Source organism: Triplophysa dalaica, chromosome 19 (assembly GCF_015846415.1).
Source record: "Triplophysa dalaica isolate WHDGS20190420 chromosome 19, ASM1584641v1, whole genome shotgun sequence".
NCBI lineage: Eukaryota > Metazoa > Chordata > Actinopteri > Cypriniformes > Nemacheilidae > Triplophysa > Triplophysa dalaica.
The window spans coordinates 13,587,766-13,615,336 of record NC_079560.1 but is presented as its reverse complement, the minus strand read 5'-3'; the positions used below and the strand labels follow the sequence as shown (position 1 = coordinate 13,615,336).

Genomic DNA, 27,571 nt, shown 5'->3' with positions numbered 1-27,571 from the left:
AATGTCAATCAGAGCCGATAAAAATCCTCACATCTGCACTCCAAAAATTTGGGTTTTCAATCCATGGTTGGGTCAAAATGGAATGAACCCCCAAAAAATGTTTCTTATGGATTGAAACAACCCAGCATTCCTTTAATTTGTTACCTAAAGCTTGGGTTTGTGCCATCTGGCCCAACCATTGGTTAAAAATAATCTCAAATATTTTTTTTATTTGGTTTGCAATATACAGTATGTTGCACCTTTATGTTCAATCTTAAACAAAATTCTGTATGTTGCACCTCTTTTTAAAACTATATTAAAGCCTAATGTACACTTGGAAGCACTTTCTAACATTCAACTGACATTATGCACATTATATAATTCATAAATTGCATAAAGCATTCAGTTCACGTGCACTGTCCTAAAATTAGCGAAATCATATTCATGACGCAGCAACCCTATCTATCCCTGGAAAACTGTTTTCACCCTGTGTAACCTGTGACATGACTGCAGATCACTAAAGATTTGCCGTAAACAGTTACACCTGCAATGCCCACATCTGTTTTTGTCTGTTCCCTTCGTCCCCGGGCTGTTTGATAAAATATGAGGAATGCAGACAATCCAGTTTTAAACCCATTAGTTTTCTCATCCTGCTGCCATGTAACTGTAGTGAAGTCATTCTGCTATGGGGCTGTCGCTTTTATTTATACATCAAGAGCAATGAAACTCTGTGAATGCACTTGCTCCTATAGCAAAAGAACACTGATTCATGCTGAGATGTGTTTTGACCTGAAATATGGTTCAGACAAAAAATGAGGCCACAGTTTAATATGTGAAAGGTTTTTTCAAATGCGCCCTTTCGTCACCCAAAATATCAATCACCTTTCTAAGAAACAAATAAGCAAATAATTAAACTGTTTACTAAGCGATAACATCTGTATAACGCGCATGATGGCAGAAAGGTTACGCCTACAAGTACTCAGGTGAGCTCCGCCTACTGCCACCGTGATTGGACAAGGCGCCCGTTTCTTCGCTCTGATTGGTGGGAACACGTGTCTGTCGTATCTTAGACGTCCCCGAAGGGATACTTTACAACAGGTAAGTCTACCTGACTGACACACAGGGAGGGTTCTGGATAAAGCGCGCGTGTGGATGTACGTGCAAGGACGTTTAGGATAATCCCATTTATGTGTTTTCGCGGTTAGGAATAAGCGTTTGATATAATTGTCGATATTTTCACATAGACATGGCGAGTATAGGACTGAATACAGAAGAACGGGCGGTTTTCACGCAGCTGAAGCCCGTGAGGATGACTGGAGCGGACGGGCCGGAGGACCTGGTGTTTGAGGACGTTAAACCCGCGGTGAGACTCGCAAATAATGCTCTTAAAATGGCCCAGGTGTGACAGGAGCCCCGGTTCCTGCCTTAAATACAGACGAGAAATACTTCAAAAAAATAGTTTAATAGCTTATTTAAGCGCAGCAAAATATTATATTCAGAAATAATCCATACACTGTAACATTACGAACATTTTTTAACGTTTTGAAAATATTGAAATATCGTTGATAAAATAATGGAAATATAGCAGGCGCCTATTTTAGGTCCAGGTGAAAGGTGCGCGCGCGTTACATCCACGAGGGGCCTCGAGTTACTGTTGTTACTTTCACCTGAATGGTGGATTTATAATGAGACGTTTGATGTCAAAGTTTTGATTAACAATTTTTGTATTTCATGTTATACAACATGAAATACATATTATTTAAATACACCCGCTTCTTATATTCTTGATTTATTATTTGGTACGAAAACAAGTCGCACAGTTGGCAGTTATGGTGAAAATGATGTCAGTTTAAGAGTGTTAATGAAAATAAACATCATAAGGAATAGCCTAATGCACATTAACCCATTGTTTGGTTAAGAATCATTTAAGCTTTTAAATGTTAATGTGATGATTGTTTTATTTTAGTTTAAAAGTGCCTATATATGTCAGAAATGGCATGTTTTCTGGTTTAAGGATCCAATTCACATGTTGGTAACATAAGTGACAACATAAGATTTAAATGTCCGAATGGAATATTCAGCATTCTCCATTGGATTGTATGGGATCCTAATTTGGATTCCCACCAACACCTGTAACCTACCTGAGCCAATGACTGGTGATGACCTACTTTCACTTCTTCAAAACTTCACATGGCCACAGGGAACGTGTAGGTTGTTGGCTAAACTGAAGGAAACTGCCTAGGTTTTGTAAAGGCTTCTGTCATTGACACCTCACGTGGTTGGTGATGGGAAACTGTTGACCTCATGTGCTATAGGCAACGCTCGTCTTTAAAGCCTGCTAATTGCCGGGTAAATTGTGCCATCGCACGTACGCGCTATTAAAGGTCTTTAAGATAAATTAAAATTAATTATTATGACTTTAACTTGAGATCATTTAAAGAATATTATCTTAAGATAAGTACGTCTCTGCGTCTGTCATAAGTCATAATGGTCACATGCTTGTCCCCTGCAGTCATTTTCTACACTTCATAGAAGTCCTCATGGTCGTGCCCTCTGCCTTGAAGAGCAGCCTGGACGCTTTCTTTAGCAGTCTCGGAAAGCCAAAACAACTGTTATCTATTTCCCCCGAAGCCATAAAACATAATTTTAGTCTCAAAGGTTTGTTTTCTCTCTGCTGCCCTCAGATGAATTGTGCTGTTATGGCTCCAGACGAGAAGCCTATCAGTCCATTTTATGGGCATCTGTGTACAAATCTTCATCTTTTTGCATTCCTTTTGACCATAAAAGACAATTATTTCAGAGGCAAGACCAATGTGTTGTAATTTGGACAAGGTCTTTGAACTAGCCTGAACCCTGGATCAAAGACGGCCAGGGCCGTTTAAAAGACATATTATATATTTATTTTTTGCTTTAAATATCATCCTTCCACAAACACACTTTCTCATATGAATGAGAAAGATGTTTGTAACTTTGTAAAGCGACCCATGTTGACGCATTTGAGGGCCGAAATACTGAACAACACGGAAAGCTCCAACAAATGAATGTCAAGGATTATTTTTATGTCTAACTCCGTTTCCAAGCCGTTATCGGCCCCTGAGATACATAACTGGCAGTTGTAAATGTTCTCAATCATTAACTCAGTTCTTGGGCCAGGGTTCACCTGCCGCCTTTCTTCTCCTCACACCAAATGCGATGAACAGAACCCTTCGAGTAAGAACGGGTCTCTAAAGCCAAGAGGCCACAACCAAGGGTGATCGCTGACAGTGCCACCGCAACACAAGGCCCATTTGTGCCTGCGGTATGGATGCCAGGTCTGACGTGAATTTTTTTTGCATTGACATTAACGCTGAAAGAGAAATTGTCTGTAATAAGCATCTCATCTAGAGCAATATGAAATTGTCAGAGATGTCAGCATTTGTTGTACATTCCCTGTGAGTACATGACCTCACACGTCAGGGTATGAGTTACCTGAAGGGACGAAGATGGTACGTCAATCCGCATTGGTGGGTTGCCAAAGAAAGGGATTTTGACGATACACGTCATATTGTTGACTTAGCTGGCACTTCAGACAGCTGGACATTGCAGTGGAGCGTTATCAAATATAATGAATGCAAGGATGTTAACAATAAAAGCGGTTGCTTTTGAACAAAAGTTTAAGAGGGGTTTTTTCAGCAACTTGTGGCGTTCATGTCTGATCAAGTAGATGCTGTCATTAAAACTACAGGTAATAAAGGAAAAACTGACATTTGGAAATCCATGCTGAATTTTGTTTACACATTCAATGTGTATGCTTATATTAAAAAAAAATTAAATGGTTTGTTAATTTGCAAGAAATTAAGTACAAATTGAATTAGAATAGAATTTTCTTGTATTCCACTACCTTTAACGTCTTATTTTAGCAAATAAATAGCCACAATTTTTTTTTAAATAAAGAAATGAAGAGACCATATCAAAATCAGTTTTGAAATTACAATTTTCTATTTATTTTCATGCTGTGATCTACTAACTATAATTTAACAAATCTTACTATTTGCATTAATTTGGGAAAAATGAAAGCTGGAGAAAAAGGCAAATATAACAGAAAATATGCTCTACAACAGTGATATTTCTGGATGTATTCTGTAAATGTTTCTACAAAACTATGTGATAACCTTGATTTTATCACCATTTTCATGTGTCTATTCATGCTGTCAGTCTTTCACACTGCTGAGTCTTTTTTTTTAATTAAACAGACACAATACACTTAGAAATAAATGAAAATTTTGAATGACCTCCTACATTTTTTCATGGCTGTATGCCTCATGTCATTACGGCTTGCCTTAACTTCAGACGTGGACTGTTGAAGACGTGGGTATTTTGGTTGTTCGGGTTTTTGCATGCGCTAACCATATCATAATGAGACATTTGACTTGCCAATTGACCGGTCTGGTGAATCTTGTTCGTTAGTATTGCGAAATTCCCTTATTTATCAGTATCTGGAGCTTATGGCTCCGTTGCTCTTGAATGGCTGTCCCGTGTGCACTCTTTTCAGTGTTCTATTTTTGTACATTGTTTGTCCCCATATCTCCTCCAGCTATCGCATGTCAGTGTTTTGGTTTTGCTTTGTGTTCCACGGGTGCCACACCTACAAGGTTTCTGTTGACTCTGTGCTGCAGTGGAGCACTTGGAGCTCTGCAGAACTTTGCTTTGTGTACATTGTTAAAGCAGGCAATGAGCTCTCACTGCTTGTACCAGGAGCCAGAGTCACAAATCAACTTTTGACAACTTTAAAGGCAATACCGGTTTATTCATGCCAAATATTTTCACTTTAATAGGGTAGATATGCAACTAGCTTTCCAATTGGATAATAAGTTAGCAAACTTACCGAAACTACTAGTCAACATCACTTAAACCATGTAGGTGTTACAGACTCATAATCGTCTTCTGTTCCTTTCAGACACGACTGGAGATGGATAAATATTTGCCCCCAAGTGGCATAATGCTGTCCCCACCCATGACAGACAAGAAGTACCGTCGAGACAGCGCCTCTGTGGTTGATGAGTTTTTGCAGATGAGAAACCTGCTCCTTACAGCCTCAACATCAACGTCATCTTGCCCAACACCACACACCTCCGCATGGGCCTGTACCGTCCCAACAAACCCTTGGTGCATCACATCAAAACCGAGCCAGGGTTGGAAGAACCTTGCGGCATTCAGGCGCTCCCCGAATTCACCTCCGTCTTCAGCGTGCCCCAGACAGTCAACAGTCTCTTCATCAAACCGGACATGAGCGTTACAGACGAGCTCCACATTGGCCCTCAGCAACCTTCGGCCTATCAGATGCCCATCAGTAGTAGCGACCTAACCACCATGACCTTCTCCCAGAGCCAAGCTATAAACGGCGTCGTCGCATCTGACAGGACCATGCTCAACCTGAACACTGTGGCCTTGACGACACAATCCGGCGAATTCGTTATGCCCGAACCGTTCTACACGTCACCTCAGCCGCACAGTTTGCCTCCGTCGCCCCCGAATTCCCAGCCGGGCAGTCCGGAGAACCAGGCAGAGCTCATTACCTCCATCTCTACTCCCCCGCTGTACCAGGGCAGAATCGGAATGAAGGCTGGACAGATGACTCCTCATTCAGTGCTAATGGCCCATGGTCAGGGCATCCTCACGGGACCCAGATACAACCGACGGAACAATCCTGAGCTGGAGAAGAGGAGGATCCATCACTGTGACTTTCCAGGTTAGTGTGGGTTTACAAAGAGGCGAAATGTGGATGACATTTGCAAAGGCTTGACATCAACTTAAAGGTTTAGTTCACCCAAAAATGAAAATTCTGTCAATATTTATTCATCCTCAAGTTGTTCCAGATCTGTTTATGTTTAGTTGTTCGGCTGAACACAAAGACATTTTGGGTCACCATTGACTACTATTGTAGGAAAAAACTACTGTGGTAGTTAATGGTGCCCAGGAGTGGTTTGGTTTCCACTTCCATGTTCTACCTTACAAATAAATATGTCCAGGTTTAAAACAACTTGAGGGTGAGTAATTGAAGACAGAATTTTATTTTTTGGGTGAACTATCCCTCAAATTTATATAAAGATGTGTAATAAAGGTCATCATTTACCTTCGAGTTGTTCCAAATCTGTATTCATTTCTGTGTTCTGATGAACACAGAGAGAGACATTGTGAAGAATGCTTATAACCCCCATTGACTCCTATAGTTGGAAAAAATACTTTATGAATTTTTTGTTCTGTTGAGCACAAAAAAAGTTATTTTGAAGAATGCAGGACAGCGAACTTTTCTGGGGCACTTTTGAGAACCAATGTAATTTTTCTACTATGGGAGTCAAAGGGGCGCAAAATCTGTCCGGTTTTAAGCATTCTTCCAAATATCTATCTCTGTGTTCATCAGAAATATATACAGATTTTGAACGACTTGAAGGTGAGTAGATTTTTAGTAGAATTTTTTGGTGAAGTATCCATTTAATGTTGACTTTATATTCCTGATGTCTTGTTCCACTTTTCTAGAAATGATGGTGTATTGAAGAAGTTTGTGAACTAACATACAACCAATTTTCTCCCTACCAGGATGCTGCAAAGTATACACGAAAAGCTCTCACTTGAAAGCGCACCAAAGGACTCATACAGGTGAGAAACTGGAATCTCTCTCTTCAAAAAATATTTGAAGTTATTGCCTGATGCAACACATCAAGACAAAAGCCACAAATCGAAACAACAGGCTAAAGACAAGAGAGACATAGGAAGACAGAGAACAGGGCGGAGGGGGAGTTTAATTGACTCTCTTTTCATGCTTTTATACACATTGTGTCTGCATGCCTGTACAAGCCCTGCATGCTTTCCCGAGGGGCAAATCGTAGAGCGGCGGAGGAAAAACCTGTTCCTCTTGCTTTTTCTGTCTGCGATTGGGGGGAGGAGTAAACCGCTGCCAGAAGAGAACTGGGCAGTTTCACAACGTTCGGCTCGCCGTAACATGAGACCCACCGGAATCCCACCACACTTTACAATGAAACTCAAATCTTTCACCTAACACTTGATTTTTTTTAAGCTGATAAAAGCAGCTTTCAAGGCTATTTGCTCCTTTTCTTTGCCTTCCATTTCGGGGTGGTCACACGAATAGTGTAGAGGGATTCCCTTTAGCCTGAGGTATCACTATTGTTTTGCGCTCGCTCTCCGGCGCCTGTTGGTATATTTTCGAATGCATTGAAGCTCAGACGCAGGTTCCTTCCCATGTGATGCGCTGGGAATGGAGCAGCTGGTGCGGCAGCGCAACAAGTATTAGCACGGGTGAAATGAAAGGAATAAGCCACTTGAGGCCATGCGTTACAGTGATTTTACTGCGGGTGAAGGTGGTTCTTTAGCACGACATGAAACAGGGTGTTAAATGCTTGACGTTTTCAACACCATTGTTGAATTAAGAGTTGAACTTATTTTTAATAATCATTTTAACTTCATTTTAAATTTCACAACAGCTCTCAATGCATCCGACAGTAATTTGTTGTACAACGTATATTGTTTTCCCTGCGAGCCGCACATTCATCACGTCCTCTGCGTTTTGTCCATCAACAAACTATGTTTATGGTGACACAAGACAGGTAGTCGTTTTCCAGGTGGACACTGTTTGGAGTTGTGTTTCAAAAGACGTTGGGGGCTGGGAACGAGACCACCTCGCCGAACGCTGACAAAGAACGGTTAAAGAGCGCTAGAACATTCTGTTCTATATTTAGATGAAAGTCAGAACAGGTTGATGACGTGTGTTATTTTGATGTCTGAAGGAATGATGTGTTCTTGTCAGAAGATGATAGATGACAATAAATCAATCGGAGAAAGTAGGTCAGGATATACTCGCTCTACTCCTGAAAACAATAAAAAAACAAAAACGTTTGGCAGTTTTCTGGAGCGTATCAAAGCGTGCATTTAGGCAGTTTTATGAATACCTCAAAGGTACAAGCTGTCCTCGTATTTAAAGCGATAGCTGAAGGCAGGGAACTGTCTTTCACCTTTTTTTTAACAAATAGCTTGGAGGGCAATTGGTTCGATTGTGAAAGCCACTATTATCGCTGTAATTGAACTTGTTGCCCACCTTGCTCAAACAGAAGCTACTGATAAAACTCCTGCATTGGTGATTTTATGAGCGTCCGTGTGCGTTTGCATGCAGTTATTGTGTAACGTCACCAAGTGACTGTCTGACTTCAAGTAAAGGCAGAATTATAAAATACGGCTTTTATTATAAAGCACTTGACATCACACGCTTGCCGACATTGTAATGGCTACAGTCACAATTTTGTTTCTTTAGAAAGCTTGATTTCTATTGGCTGGTTATTGTCTTAGAGGATCCTTCACCATGGGATGTCTTTCAAAATCAGCTTAAAATATCAAACATGTTAGATTTTTTTTTAGAAGAAAATTAATAGTAATACACTCATATAGTGACTATATATAGTTTAATGGTAAAACAAATCCAGGCCCACTACAATTTGTATAATTTGTAACACTGTTAGCAACATTCAACTTCCACATTTTTATGCTTTTATAATATGTGTGTGTGTAAGAGAGCAGTAAAAAGTTTTAGCGATAACAGATTAGCCATTGCACAACCGCCAGCTAACCAAATAATATCTCTCAGTTGTTTGAGCTTGTTGGCCCTTAAACACGGATTCCACGAGCTCAATTGTTTGATGGGGAGCTTTACCTCATTCAAGACACTTTTGTCGGCTTGCTAGAAGAGCATTTGTTTGTCTCCCTTCAATTCCGTTTTCATGTATTGAAAAGGCTGGAGTGTAGGAGCCGGTGTAGAGTTAAATCAAATATTGCTTTCAGCACCTACCCAACAACCACTCTGCTGCTGAATTTCTGCTCTTGTCGGTTACTTCCTGTCGAAGCGCTCATCACCTCAAGCAACACAAGAGCTGCACTGTTTTACTGCGGTAAAGTTGGGATGATCTGATCTGAAAAGCATCCATTATTATTGTTTGATGTTACATATTAAAATTCCTTTTGTGGAAAGAACCGCAGGATAATTTGTGGATTAAGTTGAATTGTTAGAGTAATAGTTGCTGTGAGTAATTCGATTTACAAACCTTACAAACCCTCTTCTTAAGAAAACATCAGTTGAGATCAACCACTTTAGTGGAGAACATATACTTCACTATATTAAATAATACATTTTCAATATAATGGATGCTTATATTTTTCAACAAATGATATTCTGCAATTCCCTACGTATTATTCAATATATTGTTATACATTTACATTTTGAATACGGGTCAAACTAGCAGTGTAGTTTATCAAAAAAAGAATGCAGGAAAATATTCTCATTGACATCAAATAAATTCAAGGCAACTTTTTTAAAGCAACATTTTGTACCATTTCAACCTTAAGATAATGTCCCAAAAAATAATTGTATTGGTAGAGCTACTCGTGACCGGACAAATTTACTGCCGCTGCTATCTGAGCAGCCTCCCAGCGGCTACATCCACACTCTGTAAATTCTGTGTTCGGGTCGGTACGCAAAGCTCCGCCCATCCCCTGCCTGCGGACGAGTGCGATATGGTTTTTAAATGATGTTTCTGTATTCACTGGATCCATCAGCTTATCCATCAGAATTCATGTGTATTGCTCTGCCCACGGGGAAGCTTATACAGCGACATTATTTACGACACTGGTAACAGACAATTGCGCTTATCAACCACATGGGGAACCTGTGAGCAAACGTTCCATAGTGCTGCTTTAAATATAAAAGAATCCAAAATACAGTTTTTGCTGTTCAAATAATATTAGTAACAGGTTGCATTTGTTACGGAAATAAATGCATTAACATGACCCATAGAAAAATTCTGCATTTATAATTCATAATGTTTCACGATTAATCACATCCAGACTAATTAGTTTGTGTTTACATAAAATATGTCTTCGTTCCGTGCATATTAATTTTGTATTTATAACAACATACACATACCTGTACATGCATATATTTAAGAAAAGTATCAAATAGAAACATTCATTTATAATTTAAATTAGTGGTGAATATAAATAAATACATGTAGATATTTCCTAAATATGTATACATACATGTATGCGTTTATAATTAAAAAATGAACATGCACAGTAAACAGACATTTATTCTGTTTATTCTGTATGCGATTTATCACAGCTTATCGTTTGACAGCCCTAGTTAATGCAAATGATATTATTCATGTTAGTTGACTGTGCATTAACTAATGCTAACAGTTACAACACTGATTGCAAAAACGCTGAAATTGACGTGAAGTAAGATTAATAACAGACGTAAACGTATTGTTTAGTGTATTACTAATGTTAATGAATGCAGTCTTACTGTAAAGTGTTACAATAGTATTATAAATATAAATTCTCACTATTCATTCTCCATCTGAAGGTGATGTTAAAGTTAATTCAGTTAACGTTCATTCAGGGCGCCTGTTTAAAATATAGCCTGTTAGCTACCAATCCAATTTGAAATAGCGAGTTAACCAAAGGAAAGTTAGAGACTTAAGTTCACACGTTTAAATCTATTACACACCCCTCACTTTCTCTCTTTTCTTATCATGCACACACATAAATCATGACATGGTTTGATTTGATTCTGTGGTTGTATTTTCAAACATTTGTTTGACTGTGTCCCGCGACCCGGTCCCATTATTCTAACACTGAGCTATTGAGGGTTCAGCGCTGTGGCAAACCTCACAATGTGTGATCTTATCATGTTGTGTTAAGCACTATGTAAATGACTTCCGTGTTTACACATGGGAGTTGTATTACTATCTAAACCACAAGCACATACTCGTCTAATTCCTTCATAACTGCCATTTAGAAATGCTCTGACACACACACACACAGTCTTGCAAGTTCAAGCTGGACTTTGTGTGCGTCTGACATTTGCGGACGATGAAAGATTACTGTGGATTAAAATAAGTGCTGGTAGTTTTTGTGGCTGGCTCCTTCAACAACAGAGATCTCATTCATTAACGTCAAGTCTTATTCTTTCATGTGGTCATTTTGAAGATGAGCTGCAGGTGAAATATAGAAAGGTTTCATCTTGTATCATCTGAAACGAAATGTGTTTTTGTTTTTGTAGGTGAGAAGCCGTACCGATGCAGCTGGGAGGGATGCGACTGGCGTTTCGCCCGATCAGATGAACTGACGCGGCATTACCGAAAACACACGGGAGCGAAGCCATTCAAATGCATCGCGTGCAGTCGCTGCTTCTCTCGCTCGGACCATCTGGCGCTGCACATGAAGCGCCACCAAAACTAATGGACTTTTGTACTTTTAAGCATTTTATCGATTGATATTTTACCCGAAGATCAAATATACAATATGCTAGTACAAGCTCTGCCAATTACACTCCAGGATTCATCACAAATGTTCTTCAGGAGGACTGGACATCACGAGACCGTCACAGAAAGAGCGTAAATAGGATGTATAGTACTGTACATATGTTTTGTATGTGTGTGTATGTAGATGAATGTGAAAACATGTTATGAATTCATGAATACTTGACCTCCACCATGTTTTTCTAAATTTCAAAGCGCATTCCTTTTGGTCCTTGTCTTCCAAATAACTTGAAACGTACGATGAATCTAAGATAACATTTCATTCATTTGGAGAGCGCGATCTCCATTATGTAGTAAAAAATAGTCTCATAGTTAGTATGGAATTCCCCCACCCCATTGAAAATCTCAAATTGTTTGCTTTTGGGTTATACCATACAAAACTGAGTAACCTGGTGTTTGCTTTTCTCACAGTTGTGTATCCATGGATACAGTTCTTTATGGGATTGTGTAAAAGTATGGCTCAGATCAGTTGACTGTTTGATAGATTTGCAAGAAAAAATGGATGATGGATAAACCAGAGGCTTAATTTGAGTATGTGTGCCAAAGGAATACAAGCTGTTGCTTCACTTCTAATTGACATTAAGACCATGAAAATAATGTAAACAAAGAATGCAACATTGTCATATCAACCTTTAAAAAAACAATGACTTTTCTATAGTACAAGACTTTGAAACCTCACAATTGTCCCTCGCCTTTCTAAAGAACAATCGTATTCGCTGTGGACAGTTGCATTGATGTCATGTGGGGCTGTTAGCCGGTTTGTAAATACTGTTTTAAAAGTTCTCAAGTTCCCTTTATCATTGTATGTCAGTGATGAAGGCAACTCTTGGATAATGTATATACATGTAAATACATTTCTCTTGCTGATTTTTACTTTTTATTATGAACAAATGGGATTTTGTCAGGTTGGTTTTGAATGTGGGTGAATAAAGTCTGTAGATCTGTCATAATACGTGATGATCGGTTTAACGTTTTGTATTTTCTTGTTTGAAGACAGAATTTTGAGAATAAAAAGAACAATCACATTGCGTGCTGTTGAGTGTTTTATTGCGTGGTTATGTTGTCGTACTGTATTTGACAATCTTGTGGTCCAAGAAATTAAGTATAGGAATGACGTTCCTTTATTGGAATCTGATTTTAATATATTGAACATGCCTTTGTTAATAAGTAAAATATGTGATGGTGAGATTTGTGTTACCAAACAATTACGTGGACCGGTTTATACTTCTGCATCATATAATCAGAGACAATATAGTTTTCAATAACTTGGTAGACTGGAGTAGCCTATTAAAAATAGATTTATTGCTTTTAGACATCTTAGAGTTAATTATTGCTTTAACCTTGGCTTAACAAACCCTCTCAGGGATTGTAAAACGTATCAGGAGGCGGAAAAAAACTTTTTGTAATGTTTTATTATTGTTTATATATGACGCCTGTGAGTAATGTTAAACTTTCTACAGTTCACTTTCGGAACCACGCCTGTCTTATTAAGGCATTAACGTGTGATTTTGTTAAAACAGTGAGTCAACTGGTAAATGATCTGAAAAATAGCTGCAAGTTGCAAAGGCATAAAAGTGGGTGGGGATCAGCGATTAGCTTAGATGGAAACAAATAATTACACTGTCTGACAAGATAATTTACTGAATGAAATCCAGCACACAATAAGATGATTACTTGTGGGCCAACACCCTTGTTTTCACTACGGTACAGTATGTGTTCTGTAATGTGAGAAAAGAATAGAATAGAATAAAAGAAACACGGTGACAGTTCAGAAGAAAAAGAAAAAAAATGTTTTTGGAGAATACAATGATGTTATAAAAGCCTTTCTCATGCTTGTGGTGTAAGTGCAGCAATGAGAATCCGGTTATAACCTGTCCCAGTTTACTCAACAGAAATAACTGTGACTCGCAGAGATTGATAGTTTTCTTATTTCATACATCAACACCATTTGATGTTAACAAACAATCCTTGCAACAAATATCAAAGCAAACAGAATTAAAATGTCAACGATAGGCTTAGTAAATGGAATGGTATCTAAAATATGATTGTGATGTAGGCGATTAAATAATAATATTAAAATGATTCCAAAATAACTTCTATTTTAAGATTATTTATGACTGAACATCACACAAAAGCAAGAGGAAACTCCTTGTGTTTGTCAGTATGTCTCTGGGTGAATGTTAATGATTATCACATTGAGAAGTGAGGGCCATAAAGTTTCAGCCAATGTGGTAGCATAACTCCAGGAACAAACAAACAGTATCTCTCCAAATGAGCTAAAGTCCTGAGTGGGTATAATGGATAATAGGTTATTGATCTGTAACAGTTAAAGAGCGATGACAGTGACAGGCAACTCTTTGTTTGACAAAATTAGAAAATATTTCAAAGCCACATACTTGATATTACTGGAATGATCTAACTTTAAAAGATGACATTTTACAGCAGTATGAAATATAATATAATATGATTGGATAGGAAAACACCACAAGCTGTTACAAACATGCGCCACTAGAGGGCACCATTGCACCTCGGGCCCATAACAGAAGCCAGGGTTGCCAGATCCGCGATGTTGTGCAATTCAACAGTGACCTCGGGTTATTTTATTCTGCGGGTTAAATGTGGAAAGAATTGTATTAACCACCTCTCATTCTTTAGATAAGATATGGAATGATTTACAAAAGCAGAGATTGCATATTATTACTACTATAGTAGTCATTTCAAATTTCAAAAGTTTTTAGAGTTATTTCCAATAAAATTGAAATTTTAAAGGGATAGTTCACCCAAAAATGAAAATTCTGTCATCATTTTTTCTCCATCAGATTGTTCCAATTGTGTATTAATTTCTTTGTTTTGCTAAAGACAAAGGAATATATTTTGAAGAATGTAAGTAGCTAAGCAGCTAAAAAGTTACTGACTTTCTTCAAAATATCTTCCTAATTTACACTAGTTTGGACCAATCTGTTGGTGAACTATCCATTTAACAGTGATAGTAAAGTGTGTTTTAGGTATCCTAGATTGCAAATTAAATGAAATTAATATTGCTTCTGGGGAGTGACATTTTGAGTTTTGGTGTTTTGGCATGTGTACTGCAGTTTGGGCATGTGTACTGCAGCTGGATACTGACCTGGCAACCCTGACAACAGAGTGGGTAAGCACATTTAACACAGCTCAAGTACGAAAGAAACTGAATATTAAAATGATTAATGATCTAATTTTAATTTAATATCACAAACAATATAATGCATAATACAAATTTATATCTAGGTAGTATTTTGAGCATAACGTTTTAAAAACAATTCATGTCACATGTTGATGAACTCATGTATATAACTGTCCCTTTAAAGGTACACGAGGGGGGGCATAGGAGTAGCTTGGCCTTTAGTTAGCTCTGGTTTTTTTATGGTAAAAGTGCAGTAACCTTTTTTTAATCAATCCCAAAATAGCAACGGTAGTGCTATTTGAATTAATGCTCAATTGGTGTCGAATAAATAATGTTGGAATAATGTTCAATAAGTCATTTTAAACATGGATTAAATGATTGGGGGTATTCATTTGTATTGCCATAGTTTTACAACAAATATTATGGTAAAGCTGGTGTTATTGTGAAAATAGAAAATTTGCGGTTACTATAATCTTACCACAAAAAACTATTAAATCAAGTTAAAGTATGGGGATAGGTTCTAAAACAACGCACAATATTTAAACATTTTGCACCAAAAACATTTTATTCTATAAAAGGAGTGGGCAATCACAACTGTACAGGGGAAACTGACTTTTAACACCATTTCTCACAGTATCAAAAAGCTTGCGTTTTCCTCGCTGATCTTTACACATTTGTTCTGTACAAATACAAAAGAAATAACATTAATTACTTGTCTTGTTATAATGATAACTGCATTGCACTGAGTAATATAGTACTGGCCCATAAGTTACTGCATTCAATATAAAATACCTATGATTCTGAAAGTTTAAAGAAGAATTCCATAATAACCACACTTGCACACATACAATCACACAAAACCCAAAGCCTTTCATGAGCAAAGATCACACTTTTTTTTAAATCAACGATGTAAGCAAACATGCTCAGGTAGACGCGTATGTCTCTCAAATATCGGTTGTGGGCACTTGAATACGGGTAAGAGGTTGAGTTTACGTTATTGGTTACAGTAATCTTGAAGTGATACCAATTGAAGAGATTTCTGAGATTGAATGATGCATTTCTCCCCAAGTGTATGTGAGACACGATATCAAACATCATGAATTTCATGTGGATTATCAGTGCTTATAGGCCACGTCTGTCAGGGCACCAACGCTTTGACATGCTCACCGACTTCACAAAATAAAAGCGACTCTCCATGCAACACACTGGGGGGTGTACAACACATCGGGTACTTATTTTAAGGGTTGAAAGAAAAACACATTTCAAAAAGAGGAGTATTTCACATTATCTAGTCAGTGTTAAAAATAGAAATCCACCCGTTACATTATTCAGAACTTTGTAGATTATATACATTATGTACATTAATTCTTTAATTATTCATTAATTGTCTGTATGTCTATGAACAGTTAAAAAAAGAAAGGATCGCAATCAAATGCATATACTCTTCTAGAAAGATGTGCTTAGTAACATTTTAGAGTTGAAGCGAGAGAATGATAGAAAATCTGAAGATTAAATTGCTCTCTGGACAAAAGAGCGTGCAGTTTTTGCACACATGCACTTAATTCTCAAAGGCTGGACTCCAACAAGCGTTGCTTCTCCAAAAAAGCTTAATGCGCACTGGTTTTCAGCTGGGAGTGTTTGCAATCATGACCATGGCTATGAGCGCTTGCTTAAGGGGAGGTATAATGCATCCCTTCGCCTCACAGATCAGTCTGTACATCAACATCCTCGACAACATTTGGGGTGGGGTGTTTTTGCATACTCAAGTGAATCCAGGGCAGAAGATAATGTTAAGACATGTTTCTTCACTGTGATCTAGGTGCAAATAAGGGTTTTCAGGGCGCCTCATAAAACCATGGGGGATCCCAGTATCGAACCCAGAGGAACCTCGAAAACCTGTTGTGCAAATCAGATCTGCACATTTACTTCAATTAAGGCTCTGATGGGCTAGAAGTAACGACATGCGGCTACGACACACCTCCTCCATTAGAACTCTGATTATGTCCTTTTTAGAAGTAGGCAAGTGTGCTTGTACACACACACACACGCACACGTTCGTACACATACACACCAGTTTAGTAAGCTCCCCGTTTCCCTGCGAGTTGTTTCTTAAATAAAAAACTAAATGCTCACAGCCTCATTAAACTATATCTGAAGGTTAGATCTTAGAAGAAGAGAAGGAACGTCTTCCGACGGGTGTTAATCCTGTTGCCATTATGGACGAACACAAATACTGCTTTTGCACTGAGTTTTGGGGGAAGATGCTCAGACAACAGATACTATCAAGAAATAAAATGTACAAAAATTCACAGTCGCATCAGCCCTCTGCCTCTACATCTTGTCTCGGTTAGGGTAGATATAAGAAAAGACAGAACACACCAAAGCTGATTTGTTAAAAACAATAATAGTAAAATGCTAAAACAGGCCATCTTCGGCTGTCTTCACAAAACGCTCTACACCAACTTCCATCCTCACACAAACACTCTAAAATGCATGTAGAGCTCGTGTATACCAATTTAGGTCAAAATGGTCAAATTTTAGATAAAAGAATCTGATAAAACGTAAGAACTCAACAAGGCAGCTTGCGATGCATCTTTAACCTACACGTCGTGATAAAACTATGCAACGATAGAAAAGCTTTATCATCGTATTCAATCTCCTATTTTTTTGCTCCAACCATATTCCTTTTAAGAAACCATAAGAGGTTCCTTCCCCAGTCATCACATTTTGCTGTGAACAGTACTGCTTGCAGTTTGCCTTTTATAAAGTTCCTTCAAGTAACTGCTAATGAGCAGGAATTAAGATGGTGGCGGAGGTCAACAGTGGACGGGTGGGTTTGTGGCTTCTGGAAGCATGGCAGAAAACTGTGGCCATGATCTGACCGGGAGGAGTGACCGATATGATTGTGCCACCCCATGTGGTGTTTGTAGACAGGCGGCGGGCATTAACAGCGCCCGGGACCCCTGGATGGGCATGCATTTCTCCTGAGGAGCAGGCGTAGAGGTGAGGGCTGGGGAGGGTGGTCGGGAGCGAGTTTCACATCATGACGTGACGCCGTCGGTGAAGCGCCAGGTGGTCGGAGCGGGAAAAGCTTCGGTCGCAGTCAGTGCAGCGGAAGGGTTTGATGCCGGTGTGCTTGCGGAAGTGCCGCGTAAGCTCGTCCGAACGGGCGAAGCGCCATGTGCAGCCTTCCCAGGTACACTGGTATGGCTTTTCACCTGTAGAAGGATCGTAACATCAGTTATTGTGACACAGAACATAGAAACTAGTTAAATGACTATTATGACTAATAATAACGTCATCACGTATTCACTCCCATGTGGTTTAAAACCTGTATATGACAACGGAAGTCAATGGGATTCAACCAAAAGGTATACCTGTGTGTATCCGACGATGGGCTTTCAGATGCGAGCTCTTGGTGTAGACTTTGTTGCAGCCGTCGTAATCGCACATGTGCACGCGCCTTCTTTTCATGTCTGGAGAGTCCGGGTCAGCTTGGAGGTCCACATCTGTATTTGCACTGGGAACAAGATGAGACACGTTGATGTTTAAAGGTGTGGTAACCAGTTCTGTCACATCAAAATCCGCATGACAATCGAAAGATTAAAGAAGCACTCAGACATGTGGAGGCAGGTGCATTGATTCGGAACCGTCTCCATGAATAAAGCAGATTAATCCATCCAATGTTTCGGGATTATAGTGATCAAATCAAGTAGGTGACGCAATATGGACATCATTGAAACACTCTTTTCTTAAAGGAGAAACATGTCTTTTCTTCGCCACTAGTGGCTACGAACAAATTTTGTAGGAGAAAATTGTTTGCTAAAACTCACACCTTCTAACATTGTTTGGACAAACAGGTGTACCGGCCTAAAAATCATTATTTGCTACATCAGACTAGTCAAGATCAAACAGATGAAAACAACTATAGCAACTAAAACATTTGGTTCACAAAATCTCATATTTTAACAATTGGATATTTGTTGTTCTCTAAATCTGTAGAACAAAATCTGGACAAAACTTTGTAACCAGTTGCAATACTTTAAAATAACCACCAGGGAGCGCTAAAGAGAAATCCTGAATGCGTGTCTAAATTTCATACAGCTGGACAGCTTCCAGTCCAATGCGATCTTACCCCCTCCCCCTGTGATGTGTTTTTCTGCCCTTGTCTCTCTCCCTTCCTTTCCTTCCTGTGTGTCTCTCTCTCTTAGCCTCTTCCTCTCCCTCCCCGGCTGAAAACCAGTTCACTCCCTTTCCCCTCTTTCTTCTAACTCATTTCCATCTAATTCTTTCTCTCCCTGCAATCATTTGACCACATGTCTAAGCAATTATACACACCAGCAAAAGACCCCCTTGTTCTCCATCCTGCCCTTTTTCTCCGCCACTTCAGTCTCTACTTTGCATTTTACTCTTGCTTTCAAAACGTTTATAAGGTGTGACGGCATCACAAATTATGTAACATTGTTTACACCCAGTTTGGAGAGAACCCTGCCCAGCAACACTCACCCCCATCAGAAGAGGACGCAAGCTTATAATCAACGCAAAGAAGAGCCATGGGCCTCCAGTGTGTTGGGGTTACATAAGAGTAAAGAGTGGTGCAGTGGTATCAATAGACCAGGATGGTATTCATTAGGAATATAAACAAGACAAATACTTGTATTTGCCAATATATTTATTAACAGATTTACAGAGACCCTACTCTTACCTGTTTTCCATCCCTTGCGCGCCAAGAGAGGCAGAGCCGGATTCTGTGCCACTCTCTGCATCACTGTCAGTCTGATACTCGACTGGAGAGGTTGAACCTGGCTTTATACGCACTGAAAATACACAGATGGAAGTTAAAAAATAAGTTAAGTTTATGAAAAACGCCTAGGCAAGGCAAGGCAAGTTTATTTATATAGCACATTTCATACACAAGCTGGACGTACTTTTATGGCCTACATAAAAGTATACAAGTCCAAATGTCTGTGATCACTGGGAAAATTGAACTAAATTTCTATGAAAAAATAAGATTTATTCATTTAAGACTGGTTTCCAATTTAATGACCTGGTGTGAACCCCACAAATTGTGCAAAACTTCATGATTCATGTTTTAGCAGAATGATTTGAGAATGTACTGAAAATCTTCTTATATCTTCATATCTTAGACATTTGCCAGGCAAATTTCCCCAAATTTCTAGTGTGGCGTCACAATTGTGGACCTAACTCTATACACTGTATACGTCAGTTAACATTCTGAGATTGTTTCAAATGCGTCCAGAGCTCTGGCCCCATACAAGCGGTTTGCTGACTCCCTGCTTAACTTTAATTCAAAGAACATTACATCCAGAAACAAGTATACATTAGACTATTTTAAATGAGAAATCGTCTTTTTCTTTTTTATAATAGAAAGAAAAAAGCTACATGATAAAATTAGTGATATACTGCAAGTTAAACTTCAGCTTGATATTGACATAGGGTGTGGCTGGTAGGAAATTGATGATTTCTCTGTTGATGTGACCTTTAAACCCCCACAGAGGAGATGAATGGGACAACCTCCATAGTATACAAAGATTATCTTGTAAATGAAAGGGGGAAGGGTGGTTCATTCATTAATTGTCTCCTCCCCCCAACCCCAATATCCCTACAAGAAACCCATCTAGAGAAATTCTCTGGTGTTTGGGACAGTATTGTTTAAAATGGGACTGTTCAACTGGCCTCAACCTCTGAACCACCCAAATACTGAGTCCAAAAGAAACGGATCCATTTCACAATCTCTTTGAAGACGTTCTCCACCCAAATAAAATAATTCACTGATTCTTGTGTTCTGTCTGTGGCTTTTGACTAGGTCGAGGAACAAATACTTTTAAACCCGAAAGAGAGCCAAACAGATCACATCCCTGAGGTTGGGTGTTAGATATTGTGAGCATACATCTTTAATCTTTGGGTGGAGTTTTCCCATTTAAACATTAATTTTTTGTTCTTACTGTCCTAGACATGCACGGTGTCTGTCAGGAAGGTTGAAAGCGGAGAGATTAAAAGGGAAACCTGGGGCGGACCAAACCGTTATTCTCTACAGGGATGGGTGTGGAACATACATTTGGAAAATGCTCATAAAAAAATCATGACACATCTCTGAAACAAATTTTAACAGGTTCCTTTAACCCAACATTGGGTCAAAAAGGGATGAACCCAACGGTTGTGTTATAAATGAACCAATAATGGTGTTGGTTCAACACAAAATGTTGGTTTGTTTTAACCCATTGTTGGGTCAAATATAAAACATGTCTGGGTTCATTTAACACATTTGTTGGGCTTTTCCCATTTTGATCCAACACTGGGTTAAAATTCCCTCAGCATTGTGTATAGCCAAACCATGGTAACCACAAATGAACCATAATTTTGCTACAGTAACCATAGCTCAACCAGGATATTTGCAGTAAAATTGTGGTTATACAAATTATAATCCATCCACCATAAAATAATGGTTAATACATTGTTCCTTTAATAAAAACAATTTCTTAACGGCTATAATGATATGTTGCATAGATATTCCTCAAGTCTCTCCATCAGTGCACATCTGTGTTATCCCCCCCCCCCCTCATTTGATCAATTACTACGTAAAAAGCAACAGGATCCTTTAGAAATAGCAGCACAGGTCTTTTCGACCAAACTGCACTATTTTTGGGTCATTTATACAGCTACATGTAAAAGTTTAATATTTAAGAATGTTAAAAGAGTGAGGGGTGTGTTGAAATCTTAAACCCTGAAACCCTGAGCTGTACGAGAGTAAATCCTAAAAGTATGAGTAGTAGAAACTATGGCATTTGTGGGACATTCTGCCTGCCACAGTAAAGTATTGTATCCTTCCTAAAAATGACATCCGATTAGCCGATTAAGTCATCATCTGACCTTGACTTGTTTCTGAAACCTTTTACCTAGGGTGTAAATGTTAGGCAGGGCACCGTACTTACTGCGGTAAACAATTTCCCACAAATACGATAGTTTCAGATGTAATTAGTGGCTTTGCTCCCACAAAAACAGCTTTGATCAAAAACCAAAGCTTGGCTTTGAAAGGCCTACACGAGTGAGCCTATTTAATAAAAACTCTCTCTGATAAAGCGATGTAAGATTTGCTTTATTATCTTTTTTAATTAAAAGTTTTTAGGGTAGTTTCAGCCTCGCCCTCCGATCGTCTTTTGTCTTGAGCGTGTCCGCATATGTGTGGGAAAATGTGTCCATACACTGATAACCAAACAGCGCTGGTACAGAACGGTAGGAGGGCGAGACCAAGGGTGTGACCGTCGAAGGGAAACGAACGACAGAAATAAAGGTCAGATGATCAGCAGTTCCATATGAAGAGATTTAAATAAAAGACACAATGTGTCATATTTGTATTCTTGCTGAACAATGCCGCTCTTCATTTGTGACTACAGGAACAGTTGTAGTTGTGCTCTGTGCGGGTCGCTCGACTAAACAGGGACGACAATGGAAAGAATGTGACAATTCGGATATCAAAAGATTTCAACTTCATGTCATTTCAAACCTGAATGACTCAAATTGTCAATGGGCCCTATTTTCACAATCTAAGTGCAGGGCGCAGGTGCACTCAGGGCTCCGAATCCACTTTTGCTAGTTTAACGACAGGAAAACGGTCGGCGCGCCCGGGCGCATGGTCTAAACGGGTTGTCCCGATTCTCTTTATGAGTAAAGGGTGTTTTTTGGGCGTACATTGTGGTAAACCAATCATCTCTCATTCCCTTTAAGAGCCAGTTGCACTCGCGAAAAGACGGATTCGTTATTTTCACGGCAGAATTTGCAAGAGCAAAGACTGGACGCTTCTCCAGAGAGGAAACGCATCTGCTTGTGCGTGAGGTTAAAAAGCGCAAGCAGACCTTCAACAGTACCGGTATTTTTATCTTTATGTACACAGTAATAATCTTTAACATTGTAATCCATATTTTTTTTATATGTGGCATGTTTGTGTGCTCATGCCCTTCCTTCTGTGTAATAAGTAAACTGAAAGTTGCATGTGGACCCGCTCAGACGTGCAATTTTGTACTAATGCGCTCTTTAAAAATTATACATATAATTGCGTCATTGACTTTAGACCAGGTTTGAGTTGGTCTATGGCGCAGTCTATTTTCAGTTCCTCAAAAATAGCGACGCACCAACAATGTGCCTGATAACAAATCTTTTATAGACAAGCACGACCGCGGCGTGCAAATGCATTTGCTATTTAAACAACGCAGCACGGGACGGGAAAATTTGAACTGCATCGGGCTGAAACTAGCAAAAACACTTGCGCTGCGCCTTGCACCTCATTGCGCTGAGTGTAAGATTTTGAGTGTGTTTGAAGACACATCTTATTGCATTAGCAGCTTATCTATGCTTATATTACATACCTAATGATGAGATGGCTTCAAATTTAAACACATGCACAACAACATGTCAGCGAAAACAAGTTATTACCCGCTCACATTTATTACAAACATTTGCTCTCTGACATTGATTGTCATTGAGGCATCTCCAGCCACACCTGTACAGGGGCATATATGGCACATTACAAAGAGTTTAACTCAAAACTAGAACAGGTTCAGTGGTGGACAGTAAGACTTTTTTTTCAAGTAGCCATACTTTGTTAGAGTACTTTTATTTTGTAAAACTTGGTATTTCACCACATTGTAAAGCACAGTATCAAACTTTTCATTCCACTACGTTTCATAAAAATACGTCGTTCCTCGTGCTTTAAAATTTGATGTCAGATTCTTTTCTTGAACCTGTAGTATCGTTGAAAAAAAAAATACACTACCGTCGCTTGATTCAACGGCTCACTTACTCAATGATGCGGAGCAAGTCATTAGTAAACAAATCACTGATGTGTTCATATCTGACTCGACATGGTCCTAAAGATCCTTGTGTGTGCATGTGACTGATGGCGTGAGTTAATAACGCAAAATGTCATTTTTGAATCATAGAATGATTATTCTAAACAACAGTCATTGTTAGTTATCTATGCTGTATATATCTTGCTGTAAAAGTGTTTAGGTTCACTACATGAAGTGCTTGAAAGTGGACATTCCTGTATTCGTGTATCACCATCTGTACAGGTAGACTAAAACTTTCAAAAAGGTTCAAATAATGCAAGTGAATGTGTTTCCCCCACTGTACTGTCAATAAATGTTAACACATTTGGCAAAAGGGAGATTTAATTGTTAGATAAAATACACTTTATATATGACGTATAGGTTTGTGTGGATTTATATTGTTATATGTTGTATGTTTATGTTCTTCTTCACCACACAGTTTGTTTTTTCTTTATATCGTCAATACTATTTTGTTATTTTCACTTGTCGCACACTTGCATTAAGAGAAACTTAGACTGACAGTTCACCCAAAAGTAAAATTCTGTCATCGTTTACACCCCCTCTTGTTGTTTCCAACCTGAATGACTACAAGAACAAGAAATGAAGATAATTTGAAGATTGCTGTTAACCGGAATGCCGGAGCGGTTCGGTGACCAGTTTCCTTTAATATATCTTCTTTTTTGTTCCGTTGAAGTCATACAGGTTTGAAATAACAAGAGGGCGAATAAATGATGACAGAATTTTCAGTTTTGGGTGAACTTTCCCCTTTAAATTTACATTTTTGTGTATTGAAGTTGAATGTTTGGATAGCGTGACATGTTTTGTTAATAAAAAAGGCTTATTAATCTTTCTCAGTGGCAACATAAGAATTCATAATAATGTCAGACCTAACCTAAGTGTCCCAGCTTAAAATGACTTACTAAAAGTGCAAATCAAATCAAATCTTTTTACTTTTAATACTTAAGTACACACAAATCAAGTACTGTCCAAACTTTTAACCTTAAAAGGGAATACTTTTACTTCTTCTAGAGCACTTTACTACTAGGTTATCTGTACTTTTACTAAAGGATTTGTCTACTTCGTCCACCACTGACTGGTTCGCGACTCCTTACCCAACTACTAATATATTAACGTGAAGCTGTTATGTAGATTTATGTGGTTGTGAAGCACAGAGCTCAACCCAGAAGCTTCAGCTGGACGGTCAGACGACACGTGGCAGCAACTCGACACCGGCCCCGCTGTACTAAATTAAAGAACAGCACGAGAAAGCGAGACAGACAGACCAGTAGTGCTGCAATCGTGCATGTGCAACAGGACACGGGCGTCTCACCTGATCCCTCTGACCGCCCGTCGCTCCCTATGAGAGGCACGGTGATGGCTGCGGTGGCCACTCCGTCCGTCGGTAAAGTCGTGTAGACCACCGGTAAGGACTGGACGACAACTGGGATGGTCTGCAGCTGTCCCACTTTACTGGGCATGTTCACGGAGGGTATGGTGTGGATGACGTGCAAGATCTGCTGACCCCCGACACCTTGCGTGGAGGCCAGGATGGAGCCCTGCGTCAGCACCGTGGGGAGGGTAGCGCTGGTGATGGTTTGGCCCAGCAGGGTTGTGGGGGTCGAGGTTGTCGTGGCGACAGGAAGGGAGGGGCGGGGCTTGTTGAGAGACAGGTCCACAGGTTCCGTCTGGTCGTCATTTGCGAGTTGAGTGCTGATGGCGAACAGCGGAGGTGGCGAAGATTTGATTTTGAGATCTGTGGGCTCAGGACAATCGTCTAAGGGCTCCTCTTTCTGCAGAAGATGGAAAAACAGAGGACAAGTGAGAAGAAAATGAGGGTAGGGATGAGCGAGCGAACGAGGCGAGGAGAAGATTAGGAGAGGGAGGGAGAGAAGGTGATCCGCAGATGATTATGCAGCTCTGCTGTGCAGCAGCTTCACAAACACAGAAACAATGGCTGGCCAGATTGGGCCTCCGAGCTGCAGAGAAGAAGGCCTGAACCTGGCACCCTTCCAACCCAGCCAAGCCCAGAAACACGCTTTTATAAACACGCATGCACAAATCAGACTCCTAATCTGTCTTTGCAATTGTGTTTGCGTACAAGCTATTCCCCTCAGCAGCAAGACTGATAAATCAAATGGGTTTATATGCTTTATTACATGAAACCCATCATCAAAATATGGCTAATTGTAACCATCATTGATACCATAACCCATCGGTTATCGCATTTTTTTTAACCAGCGTTTATTTTTGGCCAAATTGCTCCTGTGCCTGGCAAAACCATCAGCGACTAGGGATTATAGATGTCTCTGTTCTGTTGAACACAAAAGAAGATATTTTGAAGAATGGAGGAAAGCAAACAGTTCAGGGGCATTTTCGACTTCAAATCTGTGGTCAATGGTGGCTGAGAACTGTTTGGTTACAGATTTGGAGTAATGATGACCAAATTTTTATTTTAGGGTGAACTGTCCCTTTAACCGACTAAATCGATCTGATTCTGAATCTAAACTAAGTATAATGCTATTGATGCTGTAAAGGTTACCTTAGTTAACTGAAGATATCACCACACCAATGAGTGACGGTTCACTGGACGTTTTCCAGTTCTCTTGTATTTTCGCGAACGTTTCGAAGAATGTCAGGTGCATATGATAAATTGTTTGCCATAAAACTAGCACGCTAACTATGCGCTTACATAGTAAATAGAGTCAGTTTCATTTCATTTGGACTTTGGATATAAGGATTAAAGGATAGTTTACCCAGAAACGAAACGTTGTTCAGCTGAACACCGAGAAAGATGTTCTGAAGAATGTTAGCAACTGACAGTTCTGGGGCACCATTGTCTAGCATAGTAGGGAAAATGTTGAACACCAAAGAAGATTTTTTGAAGAATGGAGGAAAGCAAACAGTTCTGGGGCACTATGGACTTCAAGTCTGTAGTCAATGGTGGCCGAGAACTATTCAGTTATAAGCATTCTTCCAAATATCTTTCTCCGTGTTGATCAAAACAAAGAAATTTATACAGATTTGGAGAAACTCGAGTATGAGTAAATGATGACAGAATTGACAATAAAGGGTGAGTAAAGGATGACAGACCACACCAATGAGTGACGGTTCACTGGAAGTTTTCCAGCTCTCTTATATTTTCGCGAAAGTTTCTAAGAATGTCAGGTGCATCTGATCAATTGTTTGCCATAAAACTAGCATGCTAACTATGCGATAACATAGTAAATAGAGTCAGTTTTTATTTTTTAATTTGGACTTTAGATATAAGCATTAAAGGGATATTTTACCCAGAAACGAAACGTTGTCCATCTGAACACAGAAAGATATTTTGAAGAATGCTAGCAACTGACAGTTCTGGGGCACCATTGTCTAGCATAGTAGGGAAAATGTCGAACACCAAAGAAGATATTTTGAAGAATTTAAGAAAGCAAACCGACCAGGAGCACCTTTGACTACCATTACATCTTTCCTACTATGGTAGTCAATGATGCCCCAGTACTGTCAGTTGCTTATATTCTTCCAAATATCCTTCTTTGTGGTTGACCATACAAAGAAATGTATGCAGGTTTGGAACAACTCGGGGGTGAGAACATCATGACAGAATTGTTATTTTTGGGTGAACTGTCACTTCAATATTAATTAGTAACGTTTGCTAAAGCAAGCATAACAAGAAGAAGTGATTTTTGTTTATCTACTTTATGACAGTTAGCATAAACGGCCTAGTTGTGTTTTATGTGGAAGCTCATTAGTTAAACAACACTAATAAAAAAGTCAAAAAAAGGTAGAGACAGAGGTTATATAGCAGAGTTGTGTAACTGGAGGTGTGTTAGGAAGAAAAGAGCGACCGAGTGGACTAGGGTGGGAGCCAAAGAGAGAAAAAGGGGAGAGTGGGTGGGCAAGGCCTCCGGTTGCCATGGAAACTGGGAGGTATATCAGCTGACTCATTTTACCCTCTCTCACTTCATCCCGCCCACCTATCTCTTTCTCTCTCGTTCTCTTTACAGTTCTCCACCCTGCCACCTCACTCTGTCTGCATCCCCACCCTACATCCACTCCAACTATGAGTTGTTTTCCGATCGCTCTTACCAAAAGATGCCACGCAAAGATGTGGCACTACAGTCTAGAGGACGACATCAATAAGTGACCCAATTATCACTAGCGTGCTGTGTGGGCTGTTAATTGAGTGTGTTCAATATCTATTAGCGGTGGTAGGAAACGCTCTCGGC

At 39.3% G+C, this 27,571-nt stretch overlaps 2 protein-coding genes across 2 annotated transcripts in view; one reads left to right on the top strand and one right to left on the bottom strand.

The window, feature by feature from the left end:
- Positions 1–1,095: 1,095 nt before the first annotated feature.
- klf5l (Kruppel like factor 5 like) lies at positions 1,096–12,364 on the top strand. The gene is given in 5 exon segments (XM_056731840.1): positions 1,096–1,342; positions 4,916–5,018; positions 5,021–5,707; positions 6,556–6,615; positions 11,081–12,364. Coding segments are annotated over 5 exon segments (1,146 nt in total). The 5' UTR covers positions 1,096–1,225; the 3' UTR covers positions 11,260–12,364.
- A 2,679-nt stretch (positions 12,365–15,043) lies between these two features.
- The window catches only part of klf8 (Kruppel like factor 8), a 32,453-nt gene continuing 19,925 nt past the window's right edge, over positions 15,044–27,571 (bottom strand). The window contains exons 3-6 of the mRNA XM_056730778.1: positions 24,676–25,135; positions 19,205–19,316; positions 17,877–18,019; positions 15,044–17,717 (exon numbers count right to left, since the gene is read on the bottom strand). Coding sequence (XP_056586756.1) covers positions 17,536–17,717; positions 17,877–18,019; positions 19,205–19,316; positions 24,676–25,135 — 897 coding nt within the window. The 3' untranslated portion in view covers positions 15,044–17,535. The remainder of the gene's footprint in view (positions 17,718–17,876; positions 18,020–19,204; positions 19,317–24,675; positions 25,136–27,571) is intronic.